At 49.9% G+C, this 23,828-nt stretch overlaps 1 protein-coding gene across 2 annotated transcripts in view; it reads left to right on the top strand.

Annotated features, from left to right (window-relative positions):
• Positions 1-23,828, top strand: part of RAD23B (RAD23 homolog B, nucleotide excision repair protein) — a 452,986-nt gene that overhangs the window by 329,920 nt on the left and 99,238 nt on the right. For both annotated transcript variants that reach the window (XM_069630819.1, XM_069630820.1), the window contains exon 8: positions 11,777-11,904. In XM_069630819.1, the coding sequence (XP_069486920.1) occupies positions 11,777-11,904 (128 nt within the window). The remainder of the gene's footprint in view (positions 1-11,776; positions 11,905-23,828) is intronic.

The following is a 23,828-nucleotide window of genomic DNA, read 5'->3' as shown; positions in this document are numbered from 1 at the left end:
ATCCCTCCTAAGTGTATCCTCCCACTTACTTTTGGTGAGAGCCCCTTTGAGTTGCAAGAATCTGAATGGAGAGAGGTCACCCAGGCCCAGGAGGTCCTTGAGGTCTCCGAGGGAGATGAACGTACCGTCCACCCAAAGCTGTCCCGCTCTGCTCCGGCCCGCCTCGTACCATTTCTGAAAAGCTAGAGGCTCGTCGATCCCATCCATCAGTGGAGGAGCCCAGATGCAGCTCAGAGGCGAAGGCCATGTCGTGAGCCATCTAAAATAACCCCCCTCTTTCCATATGGACCATAAGACCCACAAAACCGGATGGTTCAGGATACTCCTTAGGATGCGTCTCTTGGTGACCCACATCCATTCCTCAAGAGTAACCAGAGAAAAGAGTTTATCCAAAGCTACCCATTGTTTCTTTGTGCCCTGTGTGAAGTCGTCAATCAAGATTCTCAGTTGGGCTGCCTTGTAGTATGTGTCTAGGTCTGGGAAATTAACCTCTCATCCTTAGGCCTTGTGAGTACGTCCTAGGCAATTCTGTGTGACCTCCCCGCCCAGAGATAGCGCAGGAGGGCGCGTCTGATCTCAAGAAGGAACGGCCTTGGTACCTGGGTTGGGGGCATCTGGAACAGGGAAAGGAATTTGGGGAGTATCACCATTTTAATTGAGTTAAGTCGGGCCATCCAGAATAAATCATATTTTGCCCATCTTTCCATATCTCATTTAATCTTGGACCACAGGGGTAGGTAGTTGGCCGTAAAGAGGTCTGTTAAATTAGGCGATATCTGGATCCCCAAATGACAAAAGCCCTCCTCCCGGCTGCAGAACGGAAGGTCCGCGACATATTGTCTGTCCACTTCATTGAGCTGCCCTGCCACGAATGAAACAGACTTACCCAGGTTAACCCTGTAGCCCGCGAGGCCCCGTATTGTTCTGGACTACTCATAAGTTCAGGAACTGACTGGGAGGGGTTAGAGAGGTAGAGCAGCACTTCTTCTGCAAATAGGCTCACCTTGCAGTGCATGTCCTCCATCTTGATACCTTTAAATCTTCTCATTCCCCCTGATCGCTATGGCCCAGGGCTCCATCACTAGTGCATAGATGAGAGGAGACAAAGGACACCCCTGCCTGGTACCCCTCTCCAGTGGGAACACCGCCGATTCCCCGCCATTGACTACCACCCTTGCTGAGGGATTGGAGTAAAGGGCGGAGAGCCACCCTCGCCACCTCGGCCCCATCCCCAGAGACGACATGACCCCCCGCCCCCATAAAAGACCACCCTGTCGAATGCCTTCTCTGCATCCAAGGACAGGAGAAGAGCACCCTCCTTTCTAACCTCCCTCGAGCTCAGTATGTGTAAGGTTTTGCGCATACTATCGGCACCCTGCCTATTGAGTATGAAACCCAATTGGTCTGGGTGGATCAATCTGGGGAGGTACCTCTGCAGACGCATGGCCAGGATTCTGGTAAATATTTTTGCATCCACGTTTAAAAGTGAAATGGGTCTATAAGATCCACATTCTTGTGGGGTCCTTGCCTGCCTTTGGTATAACCGTGATCAGGGCTTGTAGAAATGTTGGTGGGATGGTCTCCGGGTTTCTAATCTGGTTAAACAACTTGGTCATTGGCTGTAGCAAAACCGCTTGAAATTGTTTAAAGAAATCAGCGGTGTATCCATCTCCCCTCGGGGTCTTAACTCACTTTCAATCGCTTGATGGCCTGCTCCACCTCCTCCTCAGCTATGTCTCTCTCTCTAATTCCGTGAGCTGAGGGAGAGGATGATACTCTAGATATTCCCGCAGCTCGTCTGCGGACCCCCCACCCCCCTCCGGTTTGGTATATAGTTTTTGCTAATACCCCGCAAAAGACCATATTACATGCTCCGTTTTGGTTTGGAAATTCCCTTCCCCCTCTTTGATACCCTCCACCCGTCTGTCAGCCCTGTTCCCCCTCAGCCTATGCGCCAAAAGGGTCCCAACTCGGTTTCCTTTTTCATAATATCTCTGCTTGATATACCTCATTTTTTTAACCACTTCACCAATTAAGACTCTATGTAGGGCTTGCCTCTTCTCTCATTTCCCCCAGGAGGGTTGCCCGATCCGTGTCTCCCTTGGTGAGTTGTGCCCTCAAAGCTTGCAGGTCTCCCTGTAGTCCGGATTCAATTAGGGCCCTTTCCCTCTTTCGTCTAGAGCCTTCTGCTATGAGGAGGCCCCTGAAAGTGGCCTTGGCTGCCTCCCAGACAGTCATTGGCGTTTCCCCTGTGTCATTTGTTATAAAATAGGCTTCAATCTCCTTTCGGAGGAATTCTTTGAATACCTGGTCTCTCAGGAGGGTGTCATTATAACACCATCTATAAGACTTTGTTGCTTCTTGTAATTGCCAGTCCATGACCAATAGATCGTGATCTGACCAGGTGACGGACTCAACCGATGGGCCGCTTATCACCCCTCCCTCCTCTGACACCAGCAATAGGTCAATTCTAGTGTACGTTTGGTGTGGGGGGGGGGGAGAAGGTGTACCCCCCGGGTGACACTTTCGCCAGACGTCAATGCGAGGTTTTCCTTCGTGGGTTCCCTTGTCGCCATCCCCTTAGCCGTCCACCAGTCTAGCCGGGGATCCGTGATGAGGTTAAAGTCTCCTCCTAGTAGCATTGCCTCCTCGGCCCATTCGTCCATAACCTGAAGTACCTTGTGGATGAATTTGACCTGGCCAGTATTGGGCGCATATATGGTGGCCAAAGTAATTCGCCTCCCCTTAGAAAACCCTTTTATGCCAAGAAATCTACCCCCAAAGCCCCTTTTCGTCTCCACTTCTGTAAAATGCATTGATTTACCCAAGAGAATGCTCCCCCCCCTCCTTTTTGGAAGACTTATGTGAGGCCCAGAAGTTTCTGCCCATTTCCTTCCCCTTAATCGTTGACTCCGCTCCCCTCCTATAGTGTTTCCTGCAGGAAGAGAACAAGTAGTTTCTGCTTGCTGAACATATTGCTTGTGAGGGAGCGTTTGTTCTGAGAGTTCAGGCCCTTTACGTTGAGCGTGCCTACTCTACCTTGAACCATGGTCGTCGTTGCCCATGTCCATTGGGAGGACAGTGTGGTCCCCCAGGTCCATGTCCTCCCGTTGCTCCCTGTCCCATGATGTGGTGTTCCCCTCAGCCCTTAACCTTTCCCCTCACTCCCTATCCCTACCCCCTTTCCCATCTAACAAGGCGTTCGTCTCCTTCACCCAACTCGCCCCGGAGTTAGTCGACGAACCGCCAGGGTTACTACCCTGGCCCCGGGAATTTCTCTGACAACCGAACTCATCTTCCCGTCTTTGTCTCCAAGGTGACCCCTGATATCAGTTACTTTCGGGGTCATCGGGGAGCCCCCTCCTCCCCCCGCACCACCTAAGCCACACAACGGCTGTTCAACCCCCTCATTTTGAGCCCCTTGCTAGGGCCGTATTTCCTGCCAGCCCCATGGTGTCCTTTGGACCTTGGGGGTGTGAGGCCTGTGAACTTCAAACTGTATTACTCCTTTTGTTTCCCATCATGTGGCTTTGCACTCTCCCCTCCGCCCCCATCAAACAAAACCATTGGCCAACAGTGGCAACTTGTGAAACAACCTTAATTTCAATTTCAATCACCCCCCATCCCTCTGTGATCGTTAGGACCTCAAAGTAACCGCAGGAACAACTTTGTTACAGTGAAGCTTTTCATAGTGTTCTAAGCGTGCTCATGTGGGTTGTCCGTGGAAGGGTGTCGGGTTTTCCGGAATTTCTGTGCCCCCTTAACCTTAAGCTTCCCCTGGGTTAGGGCGGGGCCCTGTGGGGCACGGTTGTGATCTCCCCTGTCTCCACTTCGATCCTGGGATGTGCTTGGGGCCCCCACCAGGTCCTCCATGGCTCTCAGGATATCTTCCTCCGTTACCAGTTGGTACCTCTCGCCCAGCCACTCGAAAGCTAGGCAGAATGGGTGTCCCCAGCGGTAGCGGACATCCTTGCCCTGCAGCCATCTGGTGATGGGCCCGCATTTTTTCCTCATCTGCAGTGTAAGTGCTGAGGTTCTGAAAAATTGTCACTCTTGAGTTCCCGTATTGGATATCCTTCATAGTCTTTGCCCTTTCCAAGCCTTGTCCCTGTAGTAGTGGAACCTCACCAGTACTGCTCGGTGGGTCCCGTCAATCAAAACCGTTTCCCCAGAGTCAATTCCAAGGACAATCCTGATGTCCTGTAACTTTCCTTCCAGACCTTCCTGAGTCTCTCCGTCAGCTTCAACCAGGCCGAAGATCCGTAGGTTATTTCTCCTCTCGCGGTTTTCCATATCATTGACTCCCACCAGGCGGAGGTCCTCCTTGCGGCATCGCATCTCCTTAAATCTAGCCTCAGTCTGTGCCTCAGAGGTCGGTGGAGGCTTGGTTGTTTTCGGCCCCCTCGATTCGGTCCTCTAATGTTGAAACCTTTGTGGTGAGGTCGGCCAGTTTAGCCCCCATATCAGACCACATCCCTCTTATTTCATCCAGGATTGTTTGAATACTGCCCTGGATGGCTTGTAGGTCCGGAGTGGTTGGGGCATTTGGAAGGATGGGGGGGGGGGGGGGGGGTTTAGTCTCCATGTCTGAGTGACCTGGCATAAATTGATATTTGGCTAGAGTTTCTTTCCAACTCATGTGGCGCTGTTCCCCCTATGCGTTCCCGGCTTCCTCGGGTGTTACGTGGCTTCTCACCACCATCAGGGTCTATATTGCTGCCTCGCAGCCGGCTGTCTTCCCCGATATGTAGCTGCGTCACCTCCACGCACACACCTTGGGGGTCGGAGAGGCACTTCCCTTAGTATCTCATTGTGGCCCTGGTGCTATGCACTGTCTTGTCAGTGCTCTAAGGATCTTTGCCGACGGCGTCCTGGGCACACTCTCGGCTGTGGGTCACCGGGGGGGGTCCCAATATGCAGGAGCCAGGGGATCTCTGCCTCCTAGGGTGCCTTATTGTACTTTAATTCACCTGGACCTGCTCCTTATGGTGAAAAAAGGGGGGGCAGTAGCACCTAGTGGTTGCCTGTGGGCTGCCTCCTAGCCCCAATGATGTCTCTGCTGATGGGAGTCTGCCCAGGGTCCCTCCAGCCACTGTTGCGTGTGGGGGCCCGGAGTGCCTAAGGGCCAGTCTGGTGTCCTCTGTGGCGCCTGGGCAGGCAGTCCCAAGCCCCTGGTTCCAGTGGGCGGTGTGGGGGACAGAAGAGGCGGGCGGGGGCCCCCGGGCGCTTTTGCGTTGTCCCGAGATGGTGGTAGGGACAGAAGGGCTGGAGTGCTTAAGGGCCAGTCTGGTGTCCTCTGCGGCACCTGGGCAGGCAACCCCAAGCCCCTGATTCCAGTGGGCGGTGTGTGGGACAGGAGAATGGGATTGGGGGCCCCCAGGGGCGCTCCCGCGTCAGCCCGAGGTGGTAGTAGGGCCAGGAGGGCTCAAGTGTACTGGGTTGCTGCTGGGCGGTGTGGGTCTGGACCCTCAAAGTCAAATCTGCCCAAACGCCCCCCACTCCGATCCAGGTCGCCAGGAGGGGGCCTCACCCAGGACAGAGCAGAGTCCCGCGGGGGACCAACCAACCCCCCCACCCCCCACCCCCGGTTCCCGCCTGTTGTGTCCCTCAGAGCTGAGCGTGGCTGGAGGGGCTCCTGATTAGCCCGCTTCGTAGGTGCGGCCCCAGCGGGGTGCCGAACTCCTCCTTCCTCAAGCCGATGAGGCTCCACGGGAGCCGCCTCTGTTGAAGCTGGTGAGCCGCTCCGGGGGGGAGGGGCGGCTTCGCCACGTGCGGAGGTGTATCTCAGGCCTGGGGGGGGGGGGGGGGCCTGGATCTCCAGCGAAGGACCGGTGGGTTCTGACACTCGAATTTCGCGGTTTGCCAGGGTCTGGAGGACTATTTCGGGGTGACTCCTCTGTTTTCCCGGGGCCACACAAGGGAGCCGTTGAATCAGGCAGCCATATTGCCTCCTCTCCTGTATTTTAATGTGATTTTGAACACTTTCTTTTGGTTGTTGTGGAGTGGGACAAACTCCATAGGCATCATCTTTTTCATTTTCACACTGCACCTTCAGTGCAGTGGCACAGGTAAGTCTTTCAGATTACCCAAAAGTTTAAATGCCTTCTCTTGGATAAACTGTTTCCAAGGGCAGCACTTTGTGGTGGTATTGTAGGTGAAGACTGTTGGGGAGAAGTCTCAGAAATGTGCCAATTCCCTTCTACCTTAGAGACCACCAGCTCTTTTGCTGGCCTTTAGGACTTTCACTCTAACCTGGAGAGAGTGAGCCCTTTTTCTCACCCTCTCATGGATTTTTATAGTGATTTGGACTCGTGTTTTTTAACTTTGGAGTCTGACAACTCCAAAGGCATCATCTTTACATTGCGACACACAGCACCTTCAGTGCAGTGGCACAGGGAAGTCTTAGATTTCACAAAGGTTTAAATACCTTCTCTTGGTGAAACTACTCTTTCCAAGAGCAGTGAAGTGAAATTGACTTTACTTATATTGTGTAACTTTCTAGACCCAGCACAAAAAATCTTACAATACGGTGCTGGAGGTGTTACTTAGTATCCTCTTTGTCTAGCTTCTCATGTAACAATTTTGTTAACCTTTTCTCGATGAATGGCTGGTGGCAATGGTTTACTTTTAATTACATGGGTGTGCTTTTACTGCGGGCTGTGTTCACAGCCACCATAAAGCACCCAAGGGTGCCATTTTTGTCAAAATGGCCCGATCTTTTTTCCCCATTTCTCTGTGGAAAGGGCCTTTTTGAGATTTACTCTGCGCACCAAACCAGGTTTGGGTACTTTTGTTCGTTTTGATCTTTGGCGGGATTCACAAGTGAAGCCCACCTCTCGCTCCAGGGTTTCTGGCAGGGGCAGGAAGCGAGGGAGGTGCCCGAAACTCCCTGTGCTTGGTTTCCTAGGAGACAGGAATGCGCTCTCAGGTGATTGGCCGGCTGGCTGTCCGGCAAGGATAGCCACCCTGCTTGGTGACGGATAGACTGGAATGAATGGGATAAACCTGCATAAAAGGCAAGGCTTTTTGGAGTCGACCACTGGACGAAGGAATCCGAAGAGGTCCTTGGAAGAGATGCCTGCTGTAACTCCTGGACCTTTGGTTTGCCCGGTGAAGCCCTGCTGCTGTGTCAAAGCTCTGAATTAGCCTCGACTAGAGAAGCCCTGCAAGGACGACTTCTCCCCTTGAGTTGGTGGGACCAATCCACTCCAAAGTGAACTCGTTTGGACATTCTCTCGAAGCTGGCTGTACTTCCACTGCTGCTTCTGGAACCGAAGTTCCAGGGTGAGGAACACCAAACAGAGTGCATCACTTTTAAATCGGACCCAAGCTTGTGGAAGATCCCCCGGACTCCAAGTAAGCAGGACTGACCAAGCCTGAGCCACCTCAACAGAGTGCTGAACCCCAGATGCAAGGAAAATCCAGAGTGGTATCAGAGTCCGTGGTGGTGCTATTTGCTGAGACGCGAGGAGCTGAAACGACGAAGTGCTGCTGAATTGAAGTTCATCCTTTTCGGCTGCTGACCGTCCCATTGCAGTGCAGGAGTCCCCAGAAGTCCTCCCTCTTGTCACCATGACTGAGGCCCAGGAACAAAAGTATCTGCAGAGCTGCACATGAACAGAAGCTAGCTGGAACCATTTCTTCTAACCAAAGGTACTGTAAAGTTTGAGAGGACTTACCTCTTGTTGTAGCCTTACTTGATCTCAATTGAGACTTGTCTTGGTTGCTTCTGTAGAGTTGCATGCATCTTCTACCTCTCACAAGCCTTCCAGCTTGTGGCCCTACATTGATTGAACTTTTTCTGCACAGACTTCTGAAACTTTGCAAGACTTGTACTTACCTGCAAGCAGTGCTTCAGCTCAACTAGACTTTTGCCCAATTGAAATTGGCTGGACTGGCTCCCTGAATGACTTCTCTCTTCTGCTTGTCTTACCTTCCCTCCAGGAAAGGGGTAACTTACTTTGCATTGGGGGGGTTCAAAGTACTTGCCTGCTTCAGAATATTTGTGATCTCTTGTTTTATTCTGAAACCTCTTTACTTTAAATCCCATCTCAGTATTGCTCTAAAGGTACCAGTGATATATTAATGTCCACAGTGTCCTAGCTATTTAAGTCACCTGAGGATGTAGGAAGTGTCGGTGTGCCATCCCAAATGGGTATTTGCTGATTTAGAGATACTTAGAGTGTGTATTTTGGATTGTATTTGTGTTACTATTATATTGCCTCTTCTGAAGAAGGCTTATTCAAACTGACTGTTAAATAAATCAATACTAGTTTAATCAAGAAACCTTGAGTGCAAGTGTGTATTTGTCTATTTGTCACTGTGAATCCTGTGTAACCACCCTACTGCTCACATTGACCCCTCCTGAGATAAGCCTGACTGCTCAGCCATACTACCAAACGGTGTAGTACAGACTTATACCAAAGGTTGGGTTCCTATTACCTGTAGGTCAGGGTTGTTGTAGTGCACCCTAAGGGTACTGCATACAATCTTGCCTAACATGGTGGAGCATGGACTGCAACCTGAGGATGGGCAGACCCTTCCGGCAATCGGCACCACAGCTTACCATCACCACAGATTCTTCCTTGGAGCACTGGGGGTGTAGAGGGGGGCGGGGGGATACCCTGGACAGCCACACCGTCCATGGAGTTTGGTCTCTTCAGGAACAGGAGGCCCATATCATTTGGCTAGAGCTGAAGGCGATCTGGCTTGCTCTCAAAGCCTTCCTGACGCTTATCAGTGGCAAGATGATCCTCATTCAAACTGACAACTCCATCAGCATGGATTACATCAACTAGCAGGGTGGCACCAGGTCTCCTCCCCTATGCAGACTGGCTGTCATGATGCCTACCCCCGGGGACCCAGACCAAGTCCAGCAACCCCGGAAGCAGGCATCAAGTTATTCTAAGCAAGCCCAACAACCCCTGCTAGGGTCTATTTGGGTGCAGTCCTGGCGCCTATGGCGCCAGGCTCATAGATTAAAACGTACCTGATGCAGACCATGCTGCAAGAGCTCCAAGCCAAAAGAGGCTTGGAAGGGACTACTTTACCTAGGGACTATTTTTGTTTTACTCAGGTGGGGCTGAGGAGGAATACTTACCTGGGACTACTTTGGGGGCTATTTAAACCACGCCCGAAGAGCAGCACACGCTTCGCGTTATTCTGCATCCAGCAGCGTAACGCGCACTGTGCCTGCAAGTCTGCATCCAGTCTTCTGCCATGCCCGCCTCGAGTCTGGAGCTCCTAGAAAAAGGGAGAAAGAAGGAGAAAAGGTTAGAACAAGAGCAATACCTTTGATCCTTAACTGAATTCCCGATCCATCGCGCCTTTGAGCTGGAAGAAAGAAGCTATTTATGCGCCTCGCCTGCTGCAGCGCCGCGCTGAACTCACCGGCCTTCGCAGCATCTTCACATTCCAACGCATCCTTCTGCATGTTCCCGCCGCACTCCGGCACCTAAGGGGAAGACAAGAACAGCAAGGTGAGCCAAGGGAATACACAGAGGCAATATTAGTTACCCCCCCATAGACTTACCTGATTTTACCACCAGGGGTACTATTCCTCTTCACGGGTCGGCGCAGCTTCCACTGCATCCTCGCCAAACCCTGACCCCTAAGGGGAAACAAAAGGACACCAAGGTGAAACAAAAGGACAAACAAGGGGAAACCTCCTCACCACAAAAGACTTACCTGATTTTACCGCTGGAGGCATTATTCCCCGAGACTTGAATAAGGGAGAAAGCAACAGGTTACATATTGACATTATTCTATCGAACTGTGTTGGATAATACAAATCCTTACCTGAATATTACCGGTTGCCACGAGGAACTCTTCATTAGGGTCAAGCTGCAACCTGCAAGGAATCGGACAAGAGTGAAAGTCAGGCATTTGAACTCTTATGAACGTAATACTTATGGGGTCTTGCCGGGAATCTCAGAGTCCATATTGTTCTGGAACTCACCAATTCCTTCGAGCCAGTGAAGCATCTGGTTATCTACGCGCCCCTGCGCTCAATGCAGGATGGAGAGCTCATCTTTCCAAACCATCAGGTGAGACTATAAGAGGGGACATCAAAGGTGATCAGTGGGGAGAACAGCGGGAGTGGGGGAGGGGGGTTAACACTCAACTCCACGGGTGGTTAATTTCCTTTTTCCATTTGCAGAAGGATATTCCTACAGGTCAAGCAAACGAAGCTAGGTGGGCCAGTCCAGTCCATCTCGGCACTACGCGTCACATTGGTGGAGACCGCAGCTGTCCAGTTCAGATCGACGCCCCTGTGGGAGCCAGGTGAGCGTAACACTGGCAGTCCGCATTTGGCAGTGGGAGATGCTACTAGGAGCCAGTACAAAAGCAAGTATTTTAGGGTTTTCCACTGCGCTGCGTCTGAGGTCGATCCTCTTACTTGCATGTTGGACGACATGCTATGCACACCTCGCCAGCTCAGGAGTGCAAATAGACGCCTACCCCACTTATCTGGCAGCCATCTCAGCCTACCGGAACTTGGGAGGAAGTTTTCTCTTCCTCCAACCCGGTGGTTAAGACATTTGGTGGGCCTCACCAGGCTCTACCCGCATATCAAGAAGCCACACACCGTGTGGGACCTCAACATAGTGTTGGGCGCCTTGGCACATAAACCCTTTGAGCCAATGGCGTCCGCGAACAACAGGCTGGTCACCATTAAGACAGCCCTCTTGGTGGGGTCTTAAATCTGCATGCGGGTCATCGAGATCCAAGCTTGTGTGGCTTCCGAGCCTTACACTACCTTTCATATTGACAAGGTGGTCCTTAGAACGCATCCCGCGTTCTTGCCTAAAGTAGTCTCTTCGTTCCACCTAAATGAGGAGATGGTGCTACCCACTTCACAGACCCGAAGGACGATGCTCAGAGGGTCCTGTGTTGTCTAGATGTTAGGCATGCTCTAAAATTCTACCTCAATAGAACCAAAAGATTCCGCAAATCTGGGGCTCTTTGTCACCTTCAGGGAGGTCCGAGCCAGGATATCAGGCCTCTGAGGCCTCCATAGCAAGATGGATGGTTTCGACCATTAAGGAGGCCTATGAGAGGGGCAGGACAAGCCACTTCCTGCAAATATGCTTGCCCACGCTATCGGAGCCAAGGCCACGGCTATCTCATTCCAGAGGCACGCTCTGTGGCAGGTCACTAGCGGGGCGGCCACGTGGGCTACTGCTTCGGCCTTCTGCAAGCACTACCGTCTGGTTGCCGGCTCTTGGTCCGATGTGGCTTTCGGACAGGCAGCATTTATGAACTTGTTCTCTTAAGGGAGGGTCACCTCTCCACCCTGGGGTACATTCAGTTGTAATCGCCCATACAGTATGGAGGAAAGGGGACGGGAACGTAGGAGTAATTATAAATTACTCACCGTAGTGATTTACGTACTCCTAGTCCATAATCCCCTTTCCTCCATACATCCCACCATCATCCCCCCTAATGAAACTGGGGTTATTAGGCAATTGTAATATTGTCCTACGGCTGGGGCCCTACACGCCTCTACATTTAAAGGGGAAGATGTTTTCTGGTGAAAAAGTTGTCTCCCGTCCCTAGCGGGGGACGCCCATACAGTATGGGGGAAAGGGGACTGTGGTCTAGGAGTACGGTAATGTCTACTGTGAGTAACTTATCATTTCTGCAGTAGTATGATCATACCATTCATTCCTATCTTGTAGTTCTGCTCAGCCTTTCATTGTCCTAGGAAAATTGTTGCATTGATGGATTATAGATGATGATTTTTTTAAAACTATATACGATTTCTTTGTTTCAGGGAACCCACTGGAATTTTTACAGAACCAACCGCAGTTTCAGCAGATGAGACAAATTATTCAGCAGAATCCTTCTCTTCTTCCAGCCTTATTACAACAGATAGGGCGGGAAAATCCTTCCCTGCTCCAGGTGAGATTCAGTAGCTTCTTTGTGCTGCGCATACACCGGCTGCCTATGTTTGTGATAAGTGCCGCTAGGGTTAAATCCACTATTTCGGGATTCATCTTGCTCCCCTCAAGCAAGGCAGTTTTGTTGTTCATATCTGCAGAAAGACTGCTTATAGAGCCAACGTTATGGTTTGTTTTAATCAACAAAAGCAGAAATTATGCCTTTTAGAAGGAAGGCTCTATTCAGAATCAATGAAAATGTACGTATATAGTTCAGGTTGCAAGCTACAAGTCTGCATGATTGACAGTTTGCCACATACACATCACACAATTTTTTTTACTTGCCGAGTTATTTGCTAATAGCTGGTTGCGACTGTACATTTTGTTGCCTGCCTAATTCATTATGCAAGGGAATTTATAAAGCACGATCCCACTCCCTGGGCACTAATGCTTAAAAATAATCAATGTGTTAACTACTTTGTATGTGTATGTAGCATTGTGTACATAACTAATCATTGTCTGGCCCTGATAGTATGTTAGGATGTATTCTCAGTCTTGTGCTCATTGAATGAGGCACTGGTCGACATCTAGGGAACAAGCGTTTCCTTCAAGTCCTTCCTGGTTTACATAGTAGCAATGTTTTGTTTGGTTTTAAAAAACATTTCAAACCTTTACAATCATATTTTGCCTTCATAAGAAGCATATAAAAACATATAAAAACATATAATACATATATACAGTGCAAATATGCAAAGTCAAATAGATCCTTTATCAACAAAGTTTACAAAATGGTACCGCCACCAAAGTCCTGGAGACAGAAGCCCCACTTAACATGGATGCATCTCCACATCCTCTTTCCAAGCTATGCACAAATTTACCAAATGTTGTAATTCGTTGATCAAGCAGACTGGGACAATACGCTAACAAATGTTTTGCATTCTCAGTACTACCAGGCAATTTAAAAAATGGACACCATGATGTCTTGGGCCGATTGATTCCCAATGCACAACACTTCATTTGTACTTACTACATCTCAGTCTCAGGACGGGAGGCATCGGTGCCACAATCCGGTTTTAAAAGATGTCGCTATTGTGGAAAGAAGGATCAGGATCTGTTTGTGGTTTGTGGTGCCTGGGATCAGAGCATCAGTGTTCAGAGTGGGAGGACTGCATGTCCATGACAGCGAAAGCCTTGAAGGAGCGTAAGGGGAAGTTAGTAAGAGGTAAGGCTGTTAAAACCTCTACCCGTTCAAAAGTATCCTCGGCTGAGTAGAGACATTCGTCTCCTCGCCGTCAAAAGAAACCTTCCCGATCGAGATCTCAAAGCGGTTCCCATCACTCTTAGATATCGAGACACTCTAAGAAGAGGCGTCCTAGATCTCCCTCTTCCTCAAGTTCCCCGGAAAGGGTCACCTGCCCCACAAAACACAGCTCTCCGGCTAAGTGGGAAGAATGTTGTAAAAAAAATGCTTGGGGTCTTCGAGAAAGCGGCTTCGACCCCCTCGGCGATGCCTAGAGGTGATACTCTGGGTGAAAGACCCAAAAAACAAACGTTGCGAGTCGTTGAACCCGGCGAGCAAAAATATTTGAGCGTCATGAACCCTCGAGTAAAGGCAAAACATCATCGGATAAGACTGCGTCATCGACGCCATTGTCGAAGGTACCTTTGACGCACAAATCTGTATCATCGACGCCGTCTTGAACTCCAATGAAAGATACGCCTAAAACCTCTACTACGCCACAGGCACCAGAGGTGTCGAAGGCTCCGACCAAGACGTCGTGAGTGGCGTCGACAACTTCAACGCCTAGTAGGATTCCTGTCCTCTCTAGTACATTCAGGCCATTTTCAACGCCTTTTACAGGTGTGTCAAACTTAATACGTCGACAACTACGTTTTCACAAGCAGTAACCACAAATTTGGCTCCTTCTTCCCTAGAAATGGTTTTTACTCCCTATCCAAGATCTCATTACTTCAGAGCTTTATCTTCTATATATGAGGAAGGGAATCTGACAGAGGCCTTTTGGACCACAAAGAACAGTACCCATTCCAGAGGAATTCATTTCTGAAGAAAACAGATTGAAAGATCTACAAGAGTCTTTACAGGAGGCCAGTGGTATAGATACCTCTCCAGAGGCAGAATTTGCTATACCAGAACCTGGAGAACATGCATAAATACCTTACAGGGCCCTTATGGCTAGAATTATGCAATTTATGGGGTGGACTACACCTGCACCCTCTTTTCAGCAAGATGATCTTACTGATATATTAGATAAAGGGCCCCAAGAGGATCCTATCGTCCCTTTTCATTTTGCACTGCAAAGGAAAATATCTGCAAATTGGGAGACACCTGAAGCTATCCCTGCAGTAAATAAAAATAACTCTGCTAAATACAGAGTGTCGGCTTCAGATCCTGAATATCTAAGCAAGCATACGACTCTAGAGTCTAGTTGTGCAGGCAGCAACGTCATCAAGCAGTAAGTCTGCATACCCCACTATACCACTAGACGGGGATGATAAAAGATTTGACGCCATGTCAAAAAAAGTCTTTTCGGCATGCAGTATGGCGCTTAAATCTATCCACGCCACTTGCACGCTAGCGAGATTCAGCCACACCCTTTGGGAGTGTGCTTCATCAGCGGCTGACTGTCCAACAGAAGGGGAAGAACGAGAAGCAATCTTGAACATTATCAAGGATGGGAAGGATGCAATGTGCGAGTCCCTCTAAACAGGCATTAACTCTGCTGACCGCATCAGCAGAGCCATGGCGGCGAGTACCACAATCCACAGATTTGCGTGGTTGCGGAAGTCTGGTTTTGCTCCTGATGTACAAGCCAGACTTCTAAATGTGCCCTTTGACAGCACTTCTCGATTTGGAAAAAAGGCTGATGACAGCCTGGAGAAATTGCAGACATCCAAAGCAGCAGCCAAATTACTCGGGGCTGCAATCCGGCAAACTCCAAATCGCCCCACAGGTACACCCTGGAGGGGTAAGTCCTTTCGTTTTTACTCCACATTTGGAAAAGGCAGCGGACAGCCAGCTCAAAGGGGCCAGAGACCATTCACCCGTGGTGGATGGGTCAAAGGTACCAAATCCGCACCAGCAGGTGCTACTTTACCCTCAGCAAATGCGTCAGGTGCTTCTAAACTCCTCTGAGGCCTCCCCTCACAAGACACCAGTAGGAGACAGGTTAACTCCACATATGGCAGAATGGCAGGCTATTACGTCAGATGCTTGGGCATTGGAGACAGTTGCCCAAGGTTACTGCCTGCCTTTCCTAAAAACTCCTCAGAGCCATCAACCAGGGAACAACTCTTTGAAGTTTCCAGACCCGCTCCTCATGCAGGAGATTTTAGACCTGCTAGAGAAAGGTGCCATAGAACCGGTACCTGTAGCGGAGAGGAACAAGCGTTGGTCCCCCCCCCCCCACCCCACCTACTTCCTAATACCAAAGGACGGAGGATTGAGACCCATCTTGGACTTGTGAGAATTGAACAAATTCCTCAGGAAAGACAAGTTCAAGATGGTAACCCTTTCTCAGATTCTTCGGGCCCTCCAGCTTCAGGATGCTTATTTCCCTGTGCCAATCCATCCCAAACACAGGAAATAACTGAGGTTTGCAATTGGCAACTCTCATTATCAATTTCGAGTTCTGCCTTTTGGGCTGACCTCCGCCCAAGGGTCTTAACCTAGCTAATGGCGGCTGTGGCTGCAAGTCTAAGGAGGGAAGGGATTCACGTCTACGCCTACCTGGACGACTGGTTGATCAAAGCAGTATCCCTGGAACAAGCCCAGATCCATCTAGATTGTTCGCCACTTCCTCCACAAGCTGGACTTCTCCCTCATCTTAAAGAAGTCGCAGATGATACCATCACAGAGACTCCAGTTCATTGGAGCAGTCCTGGACACATCCCTGGGAAAAGCCTTGCCACCAGAGGTGAGGGCTCAAAGTATTCTACAGATTGTGACCATATTTCAAAATGCCCAGCTTCTACCAGCCTTTGACCTTTAAAGGTTGCTCTGTCTCATGGCATCCTGCATTTTCCTAGTGCCAGAGGCTCGCATGAGGACGAGATCTCTCCAGTGTGCGTTGAGAACTCAGTGGTCACAATTCTCAGGAAAGATGTCAGATCTCCTAATTCCACAGAGTAGCTCGAGACCTTCAGTGGTGGACCTGTCGGGAGAACATCTTGACAGAACAGTTTTGGCAACCATGGCCGGAGATAACAGTAGTCACTGATGCCTCACTCACGGGTTGGGAAGCCCATGCCAACGACTTGACCATCAGCGGTCGTTGGTCTCCGTCGGAGTCCAGACTACACATCAACCTATCAGAGCTGCGAGCGATCAGACTAGCGCTGAAGGCTTTCCTGCCATCAGTACAGGGAAAGAATGTCCTGATGACTGACAACACAGTGGCCATGCACTACCTCAACAAAAGAGGTGTAGGGTCACTGCCACTGTGCAGAGAGGCAATGCAGCTCTGGTTTTGGGCAATGCAGCTCTGGTTTTGGGCAATGCAGCTCTGGTTTTGGGCAATACAGCTCTGGTTTTGTGTAATACAAGAAGGAATCTCTCTATCGGCTCTTCAACTAGCCGGGGAGAAGAACTTGACGGCAGACGCGCTGAGCAGGCAGAACAGTCTCCCACGAGTGGGAACTAGTTCAGGAAGTCCTTCAACAGATCTTCGCCCTTTGGCGCAAGTGGAGCTGTTCGCCACCAGTATCAACCGGAAGTGCGATCAGTATTGCTCAAGGGAATTTCCCCCGATAGCTCTATCTGACGTGTTCGAAGTGGACTGGGCGTTTCCACTGCTGTACGCGTTTCCTCCAGTCCCTGTCATCCCTCAAATAATCAGGAGGTTGAGAAGATTCCGGAAACCCATGATCCTAATTGCCCCGGATTGGGCCAGGAGAACGTGAAGAGAGGATCTTCTCTCGCAGAAGGGTGGTCAGGATCTCCATCCGGATATCAGAACCCTCAACCTTCACACCTGGTTTCTGAAAGGCTGAGATACAAGGATTGGGATCTCCCAGATGATGTAATGGAGGTGTTGTTTTCAGCCAGAATGCCAGCAAGAAAATCTTTATACCGCTGCCGTTGGAACACATTTTGCAGCTGGTGTAGAGAAAAGAATATTGAACCCTTTTCATGTAATACACCAATGGTGTTATCTTTTTCTGCTTTATTTAGCAAATCCAGGTCTTCAAGTTGGCACAATCAAGGGCTACCTTGCAGCTCTATCAATCTTGAAGCGCACTGCAGAGGAGCCTTCATACTTTAAATTGCCCTTCGTGATTCAATTTCTGAAAGGGTTAACTAATGTTCCCCCACCCCCAACTCCTTTTCAAGTACCAATGTGGGACCTAAACCTAGTCTTGAAATTTCTAATGGGTACTCCATTCGAACCCCTTCATTCCTGTTCATTAAGATTTCTTACTCTTAAAACAGTCTTACTAGTGGCTTTAACGTCTGCCAGAAGAGTGAGCGAATTGCAAACCTTATCTTGCAAACCTCCATGTACAATCTTTCACAAAGATAAGGTTGTTCTACAAGTGAAGCTGAATTTTCTCCAAAAGGTGGTCTCAGAATTCCACATCACACAAAGATAACCTTACCCTCGTTCTATCCTCCTCCCCATCCAGGGAAAGAGGAAGAGATATTACACAGGCTGGATCCAAGGCGTGCCTTAAGTTTTAACATTAGCAGACTTAAAAAGATCAGGCAAGCAATTGTTTGTGGGGTATGCAGGGCACAAATTAGGTGTGCCCATTACAAAACAAACCATTCCAAGATGGATTATTTTAACCATTATAGAATGCTAAAAATTGGCAGGAAAAGGGCCCCCTCAACATCTCAGGGCTCATTCACCCAGAGTTATCTCAGCCTCTTCAGCTCTCCAAAGAGGAGTTCCAATTAAGGACACATGTGCGGCTGCCACATGGTCGTCCGCACACACTTTCCCTAAATTTTAGTCTTGATTCCTCTAGCCAGGAGACAATTTGGAAAAGCTGTGTTGCGCTCTGTGCCTCTTTAAAGGGAAACATTTCATTTTACCCCCGTCTCCTCTATATACTACTGATAGGGGGGTCTATCAAAGATGAGGAATACGTCGGAGGACGCAATCCCTTCGAAGAACAAGTTACTTACCAAACTTAACGTTCTTTCGATGGGATGTTCCTCCGACGTATTCCTTATCGCCACTCCCATCCTTCCCCGCAGTAAAACATCCCTTGTATTTGCAGCCTACGCTCCTTCAAGGTTATTAACCAATTCATGCAAAGCAAAACAGCACCTCAAAACGGAACTGGGAAACGGATGCTGCGCAAGACTATTTATACCCATGGTGATGTCGGTGCTGATACGGAGGCCTTTGAGGGACACCGACTTGAGGGACGTCACTGCGCAGCACCCTGTCAAACATTTTCTGAGGCCAGCAAGCTGGAAGTGGATTTATCAAAGATGAGGAATACGTCGGAGGAACATCCCATCGAAAGAGCATTACCAGTTTGGTAAGTAACTTTTCTTCTTTCCTTCCAGCAGTGCTTCGAGTGGGTCAGAGCCTTTGGGAGGTCCGGGGGTGGCAACCACTCACGTTTCGCTGGTCTTTGCAGGGAGGACACCATGGCAAACTTCAATCGGAGAGAAAGAGGGCAGGGCTTGTCGGGATACTTAGACTATTAAACCAACCCTTGATTGGCTAAGACCCCTCCAGCCCCTATATAAAGTTGACACTAATGATGGACTGGGTGTTTCGTCCGATCTCTTTCAGAACAGAACAGAGGGAGAGAGAGCCACACTGGAGACGCTCTGGGCATACAAGGATTAACCTACGGAACCAGCTGGTTCATCCTTACAGATGAGCGAACAGAAGACTGAATTGAAGTCCCAGATTTATTTCTGGACTCCTTAATCCTGAATAAAATGCTAACTCAGTTAAAACCACTCTGCCTTCCTGCCTCAACCTTAGTCATCTACTCGGTGGCAGTCAAGGTTGCCAACACCGACGGCAGTCAAGGTTGCCAACACCTTATTGATCGTGGCCAGATATGACCGTGAGCTTTGGTACAAAATGGCTCCGCTCCTGGATTTCCTCCCCGATGACAAACGGGTCGAGGCTTTGGAGATCCTCCAGGAAGGTGAGGTGCTGTCGGACCACACCATCACAGTGGCCCTGGACTTTGTGGACACAGGTTTTCGCCAGATGGGAAACAGGATTTACCTTCGCCATCGTGGCTGGCTCAAGGCCACCAGCTTTAGACAAGAGATCCAGTCGAGGGTTCTGGATATGCAGTTTGACAGAGACAACCTGTTTGGGAAGGCTATCAATTAATCCCTCCAGACCATAAAGACTGGCACAGCCCGTGCCTTGGCCACTCTGCAACAACACTGGCAGTCCTTTCGTTCCTCAGGAGGGAATATCTGGACTTCCGAGGGTTTAAGCGGGGGGTATCCTCTTACCACCAACCCTCCCGCTCTTTGACCCAGGAAGCCAACAGGGGTCACTCCAAGGCCTTCGGAGGGGGCTGCCGTTGTCTTCAAGGGCCTCAAAGCGGGCCACCGACCCCCAAGCAAGATTGAAGCGGCCAGGACATCTGGGCCCCCACCCATGCACCCCGGTGGAAGGCCGTCTGGTGAACTTCATCAGTGTGTGGGAGACCAACTCTGCCGATCGATGGGTGCTGGACGCTCTCGCCCACGGACACACCTTAGAACAAGTGTCTGAATACCACTGGTGGCCCGCCAGGAACACATCCCCCAGCTGCTGCAGGAGGTTCGGGCCATGTTAAGAAATGGGGCAACAGAGCTGGTTCCACACCATCTCAGGGCTCCAGAGTTTACTCAGGATACTTTCTCGTAAGAAAGACCGGGTGCTGGAGGCCCATTCTCACCCTACGACAACTCAACAAGTACATAAAGTCCCAGAAATTCAGGATGGTCCCGCTGTAGCACGTGCTTGGCCAGCTGTAGCAGGGAGACTGTCGTCTTTTGATTTAGAGGATGTGTACTTCTCCATACACAAAAAGCATTGAAAGGTACTGTGCTTTGTCTTCCAAGGGAGGCATTACCAGTTCAAGGCTTTTCCCTTCGGATGGAAGTCGGCGCCCGTGTCTTCACCAAGTGCCTGGCTCCAATGGCAGCCTATCTACGACTACAGGGGATTCACATGTTTCCTTACCTTGACTGTCTCATCCGGTCCATGTCAAAGGGCATTGCTGTCGATCAGAGAGGACCGTCCGGCTGCTGACAGACCTGGGGTTCTCGGTGAGTCAGGCGAAGTCCTGCTTGACTCCATCGCAGGACATGCTATTCCTGGGATCCAGGCTCAACACTGTGTCCTGCCTGGCGTCCCCCTCAGAGGAGAGGATAGCGGCCATCGTGGGCAAGGTGCAACGTCTGTTTGCACCGAAGATCGCCACTCTGAGGACCATCAAGTTGCTGCTCGGCATGATGTGCATATACTTGAGTCGGCTCTGCAGGTTGCGGATGCGTCCGCTCCAGGAGTTCCTCAACGGCTTTTGCTCCTGGTGTCCGGAGGCTTCCAGGACAGGATCGCGCTCGACGAGGAGTTCCGTTGAGCGATCAGGTGGTGGGGCGTGTGCCCAAGATCGCTGAAGGCACTGACTTCGAGTCCCCCGTACCAGGAGATGGTCAAGACGGACGCTTCGCTGGAAGGGTGGGGAAGCCCACACCGGACGTCTTCACGCCAGAGGCCTATGGATGCCGTAAGAGAAGACGCTACACATCAATGCACTGGAACTACGGGTGGTGTTTTGGGCCCTCAAGTTGTTTCTGCCGTCCCTCAAGGGCAAAGTGGTGAGGGTCTTTGTTAGGCAAGATTGTTAGCAGTTCCCTTTTGGGTGCACTACAATAACCTTGACCTCCTGGCAATAGGGACCCAACCTTTGGTATAAGTCTGAACTACACAGGTAATAGTGTGGCTGAGCAGCCAGGCTCATCTCAAGAGGGGTCAATGTGAGCTGTAGAGGAGTAACACAGAGATTCACAGTAACAAGTATTCAAATAAACTCTTACACACAGGGTTTCTTGATAAAATAATGCATCAGTCAGAATAAGCCTTCAGAAGGGGGCAATATAAAACACCACACAAATATACTTCAAAAATTATCTAAATCCTCAAATGCCCATTTGGGATGACCCACAGCCACTACCTAAATTCTCAGGTGGCTTCAATATCTAGGGTGCTGTTGGCATTAATATATTACTGTTTCATTTAGAATATTCTTGGGAGTAGTGTTAGAGAAGAGAGTTCAGAATAAAACAAGTATTCAGTTATTCTCAAGCAGGTAAGTACTTTCAACACAACCCCCCCAATGCAAAGTCAGTTAACCCTTTCCTGGAAGGAAGGCAAAACGCAGAAGGGAGAAGTGTCATTCAGGGAACCTAGGCCAGCCAATGTTAAGTTAGCAAAAGTCAAGGTGAACTGAAGCACTTCTTGCAGGTAAGTAGAAAGACTTTTTCCAATGTCTAAAAAGTCTTTGTAGAATAGAAGCAAACAAAGTAGGGCCACAAGCTGATTAGGCTGGTGAAGTAAAGAAGCTGGCAGTAACTCTACACATGCAACCAAGCAAGTCTCCAACGAGGACAAGTGGCTACACAATAAAAGGTAAGTTCTCTTAGACTTAACAGTACCTTTTTTGGTTGAAGAAAAAGTACAGCAGATGACTTCGGTTCTTTTGCAGCTCTGCAGATCTTGCTGTTCCTGGGCCTCAGTTGTGGGGACAAGAGGGAGGACTTCTGGGGACTCCTGCACTGCAATGGGTGTTTCAGCTCCTTGAGTCTAACGCAAATAGCAACACTGCGGTTCCTGGCTGTCGAGATGGGCTTTCCTTGCTTCTGGGGTCCCGCACTCTGAGGGGGCTCAGGCTCTGGGTGTCCGGAGAATCTTCCTGGAGCTCTTGGCCTGCTTAAAAGCAACACACACAAACTGGTGTTCCTCTCCCTGGCTATCCGGTTCCAGCAGTGACTGCAGTGGATACTTGACCAGTGTTGAGTATGCATTCCTGTCTCCTAGGAGACTAAGCACAGGGAGTTTCGGGCACCTCCCTCACTTCTTGCCCCTGCCAAACATGCTAGAGCCAGGGACGGGTTTCACTTGTGAATCCCACCAAAGACAAAACGAACAAAGGGACCACACTTGGTTTGGCGCGCATAGTAAATCTCCAGAAGGACCTTTCCAGCATGAAATGGCAACCCGGGCCATTTTGACGAGATGGGCACCCATGGCTGCCTTACTGCAGCTGCAAACGCAGCCCGCAGTAAAAACGCACAATGGTAGTAACAAGTAAACCACTGCCACCAGCCCTTAATTGAAGAAAGGGTGACATAAAAATATTACATGTGAAACTAGATTAAGGGGATACAAAGTAACCCCTCCAGCACCCTATGGTAAGCTAGTGTGTGCTGGGTCTAGAAAGTTACACAATGTAAGTAAAGTCAATTTCACTTCACTGCTCTTGGAAAGGGTAGTTTCACCAAGAGAAGGTATTTAAACCTTTGTGAAATCTAAGACTTCCCTGTGCCACTGCACTGAAGGTGCTGTGTGTCGCAATGTAAAGATGATGCCTTTGGAGTTGTCAGACTCCAAAGTTAAAAAACACGAGTCCAAATCACTAAAAATTCCTGGGAGGGTGAGAAAAAGGGCTCACTCTCCAGGTTAGAGTGAAAGTCCTAAAGTCCAGCAAAAGAGCTGGTGGACTCTAAGGTAGAAGGGAATTGGCACATTTCTGAGACTTCTCCCTAACAGTCTTCACCGACAATACCACCACAATGTTTTACGTCCGGTAGCAAGGGGGCACCAAATCACCAGCGCTCTCCAAGGAGGTGCAGGATCTGTGCACTGGGCCATTGCCCAGGGGATGTTCCTCATTCCATGCCACCTGGCAGGAAAAAAGAACACTCACTGTCTCTCAGCAGGGAGCTGTGCTCTTGCCACGTGTGGGAGTTTCGGCAGGATCAAGTGGACAACCTCTTCCTCAAGTGGGGCAGTCCCCAGATCGATCTGTTTGCGACTGCGACGAACACCAAGTACCTAGGTTCGCCAGCAGCTTCCCGCAGCTGTGGAGCATGGGGGACGCATTCTCCTTCCCTTGGGAAGGCTCGTTTCTGTATGCGTTCCCTCCATTGCCGCTGCTGCTACGATTCATCAGACGGTACTGTTGCAGGATGATGGCGTACCAGCGTGGCCGTGGCATATCTGGTACCCGGACCTTCTCAGCATGTCAACATCCCCTCCAGTCAAGCTGCCAGTAGTCCCAGATCTTCTCGCCAGGTAAAGTAGCACAATTCTGCACAATGACCCAGAATCGCTGAACTTGAAGGCCTGGCTCCTGCAGCATTCGAGTTCGGTGGTTGAGCTTCCGGCGGACTGCAGGGAGGTATTTGCCAAGGCCAGGGCATCGTCGATTTTGAAGTGCTACGAACACAAATGGAAGCGTTTTGTGACTGTCAATCACAGAAGATCAACCCTCTGAGGGTCACGGCCCCTCAAGTACCTCTGTATATACTGTCATTGGCTAAATCGGGGCTGGTGCACCCCTCCATCGTACATCTGACGGCTATTTTCCCACTATACCAGGTCTCCGGCAGTCTTCACTGTGGTCGCACCGTTTAGTCAGAGTTCATTGCTCGCCCCCCCACTCTTGCAATGCTGGATATTCCCCTTCCTACAGGCAGTGTTATCGGTGCTGTGGCAGTGTGAGCCCCACACTAATAACACAGTCCAAGGCTTTCTAAAGGTTTTTTGAAACACGGGACGGCAGCAAATGACTGTAGTACCTTTCTTCAAAGAGCATTGAGAAGGCATCATGCCTGCAGGCTGTTTTTATCAGTGCAGGGTCAATGTGAGCCCCGCACTGATAAAACATCCTGATAAGACGTTCTAAAATGTTCTTTGAAGCGCAGGACGGCAGCAAATCACTGCAGGC

Source organism: Ambystoma mexicanum, chromosome 6q (genome assembly GCF_040938575.1).
Source record: "Ambystoma mexicanum isolate Mex_15411 chromosome 6q, UKY_AmexF1_1, whole genome shotgun sequence".
NCBI classification, from domain to species: Eukaryota; Metazoa; Chordata; class Amphibia; order Caudata; family Ambystomatidae; genus Ambystoma; species Ambystoma mexicanum.
This window is presented reverse-complemented; position numbering and strand designations above follow the sequence as displayed.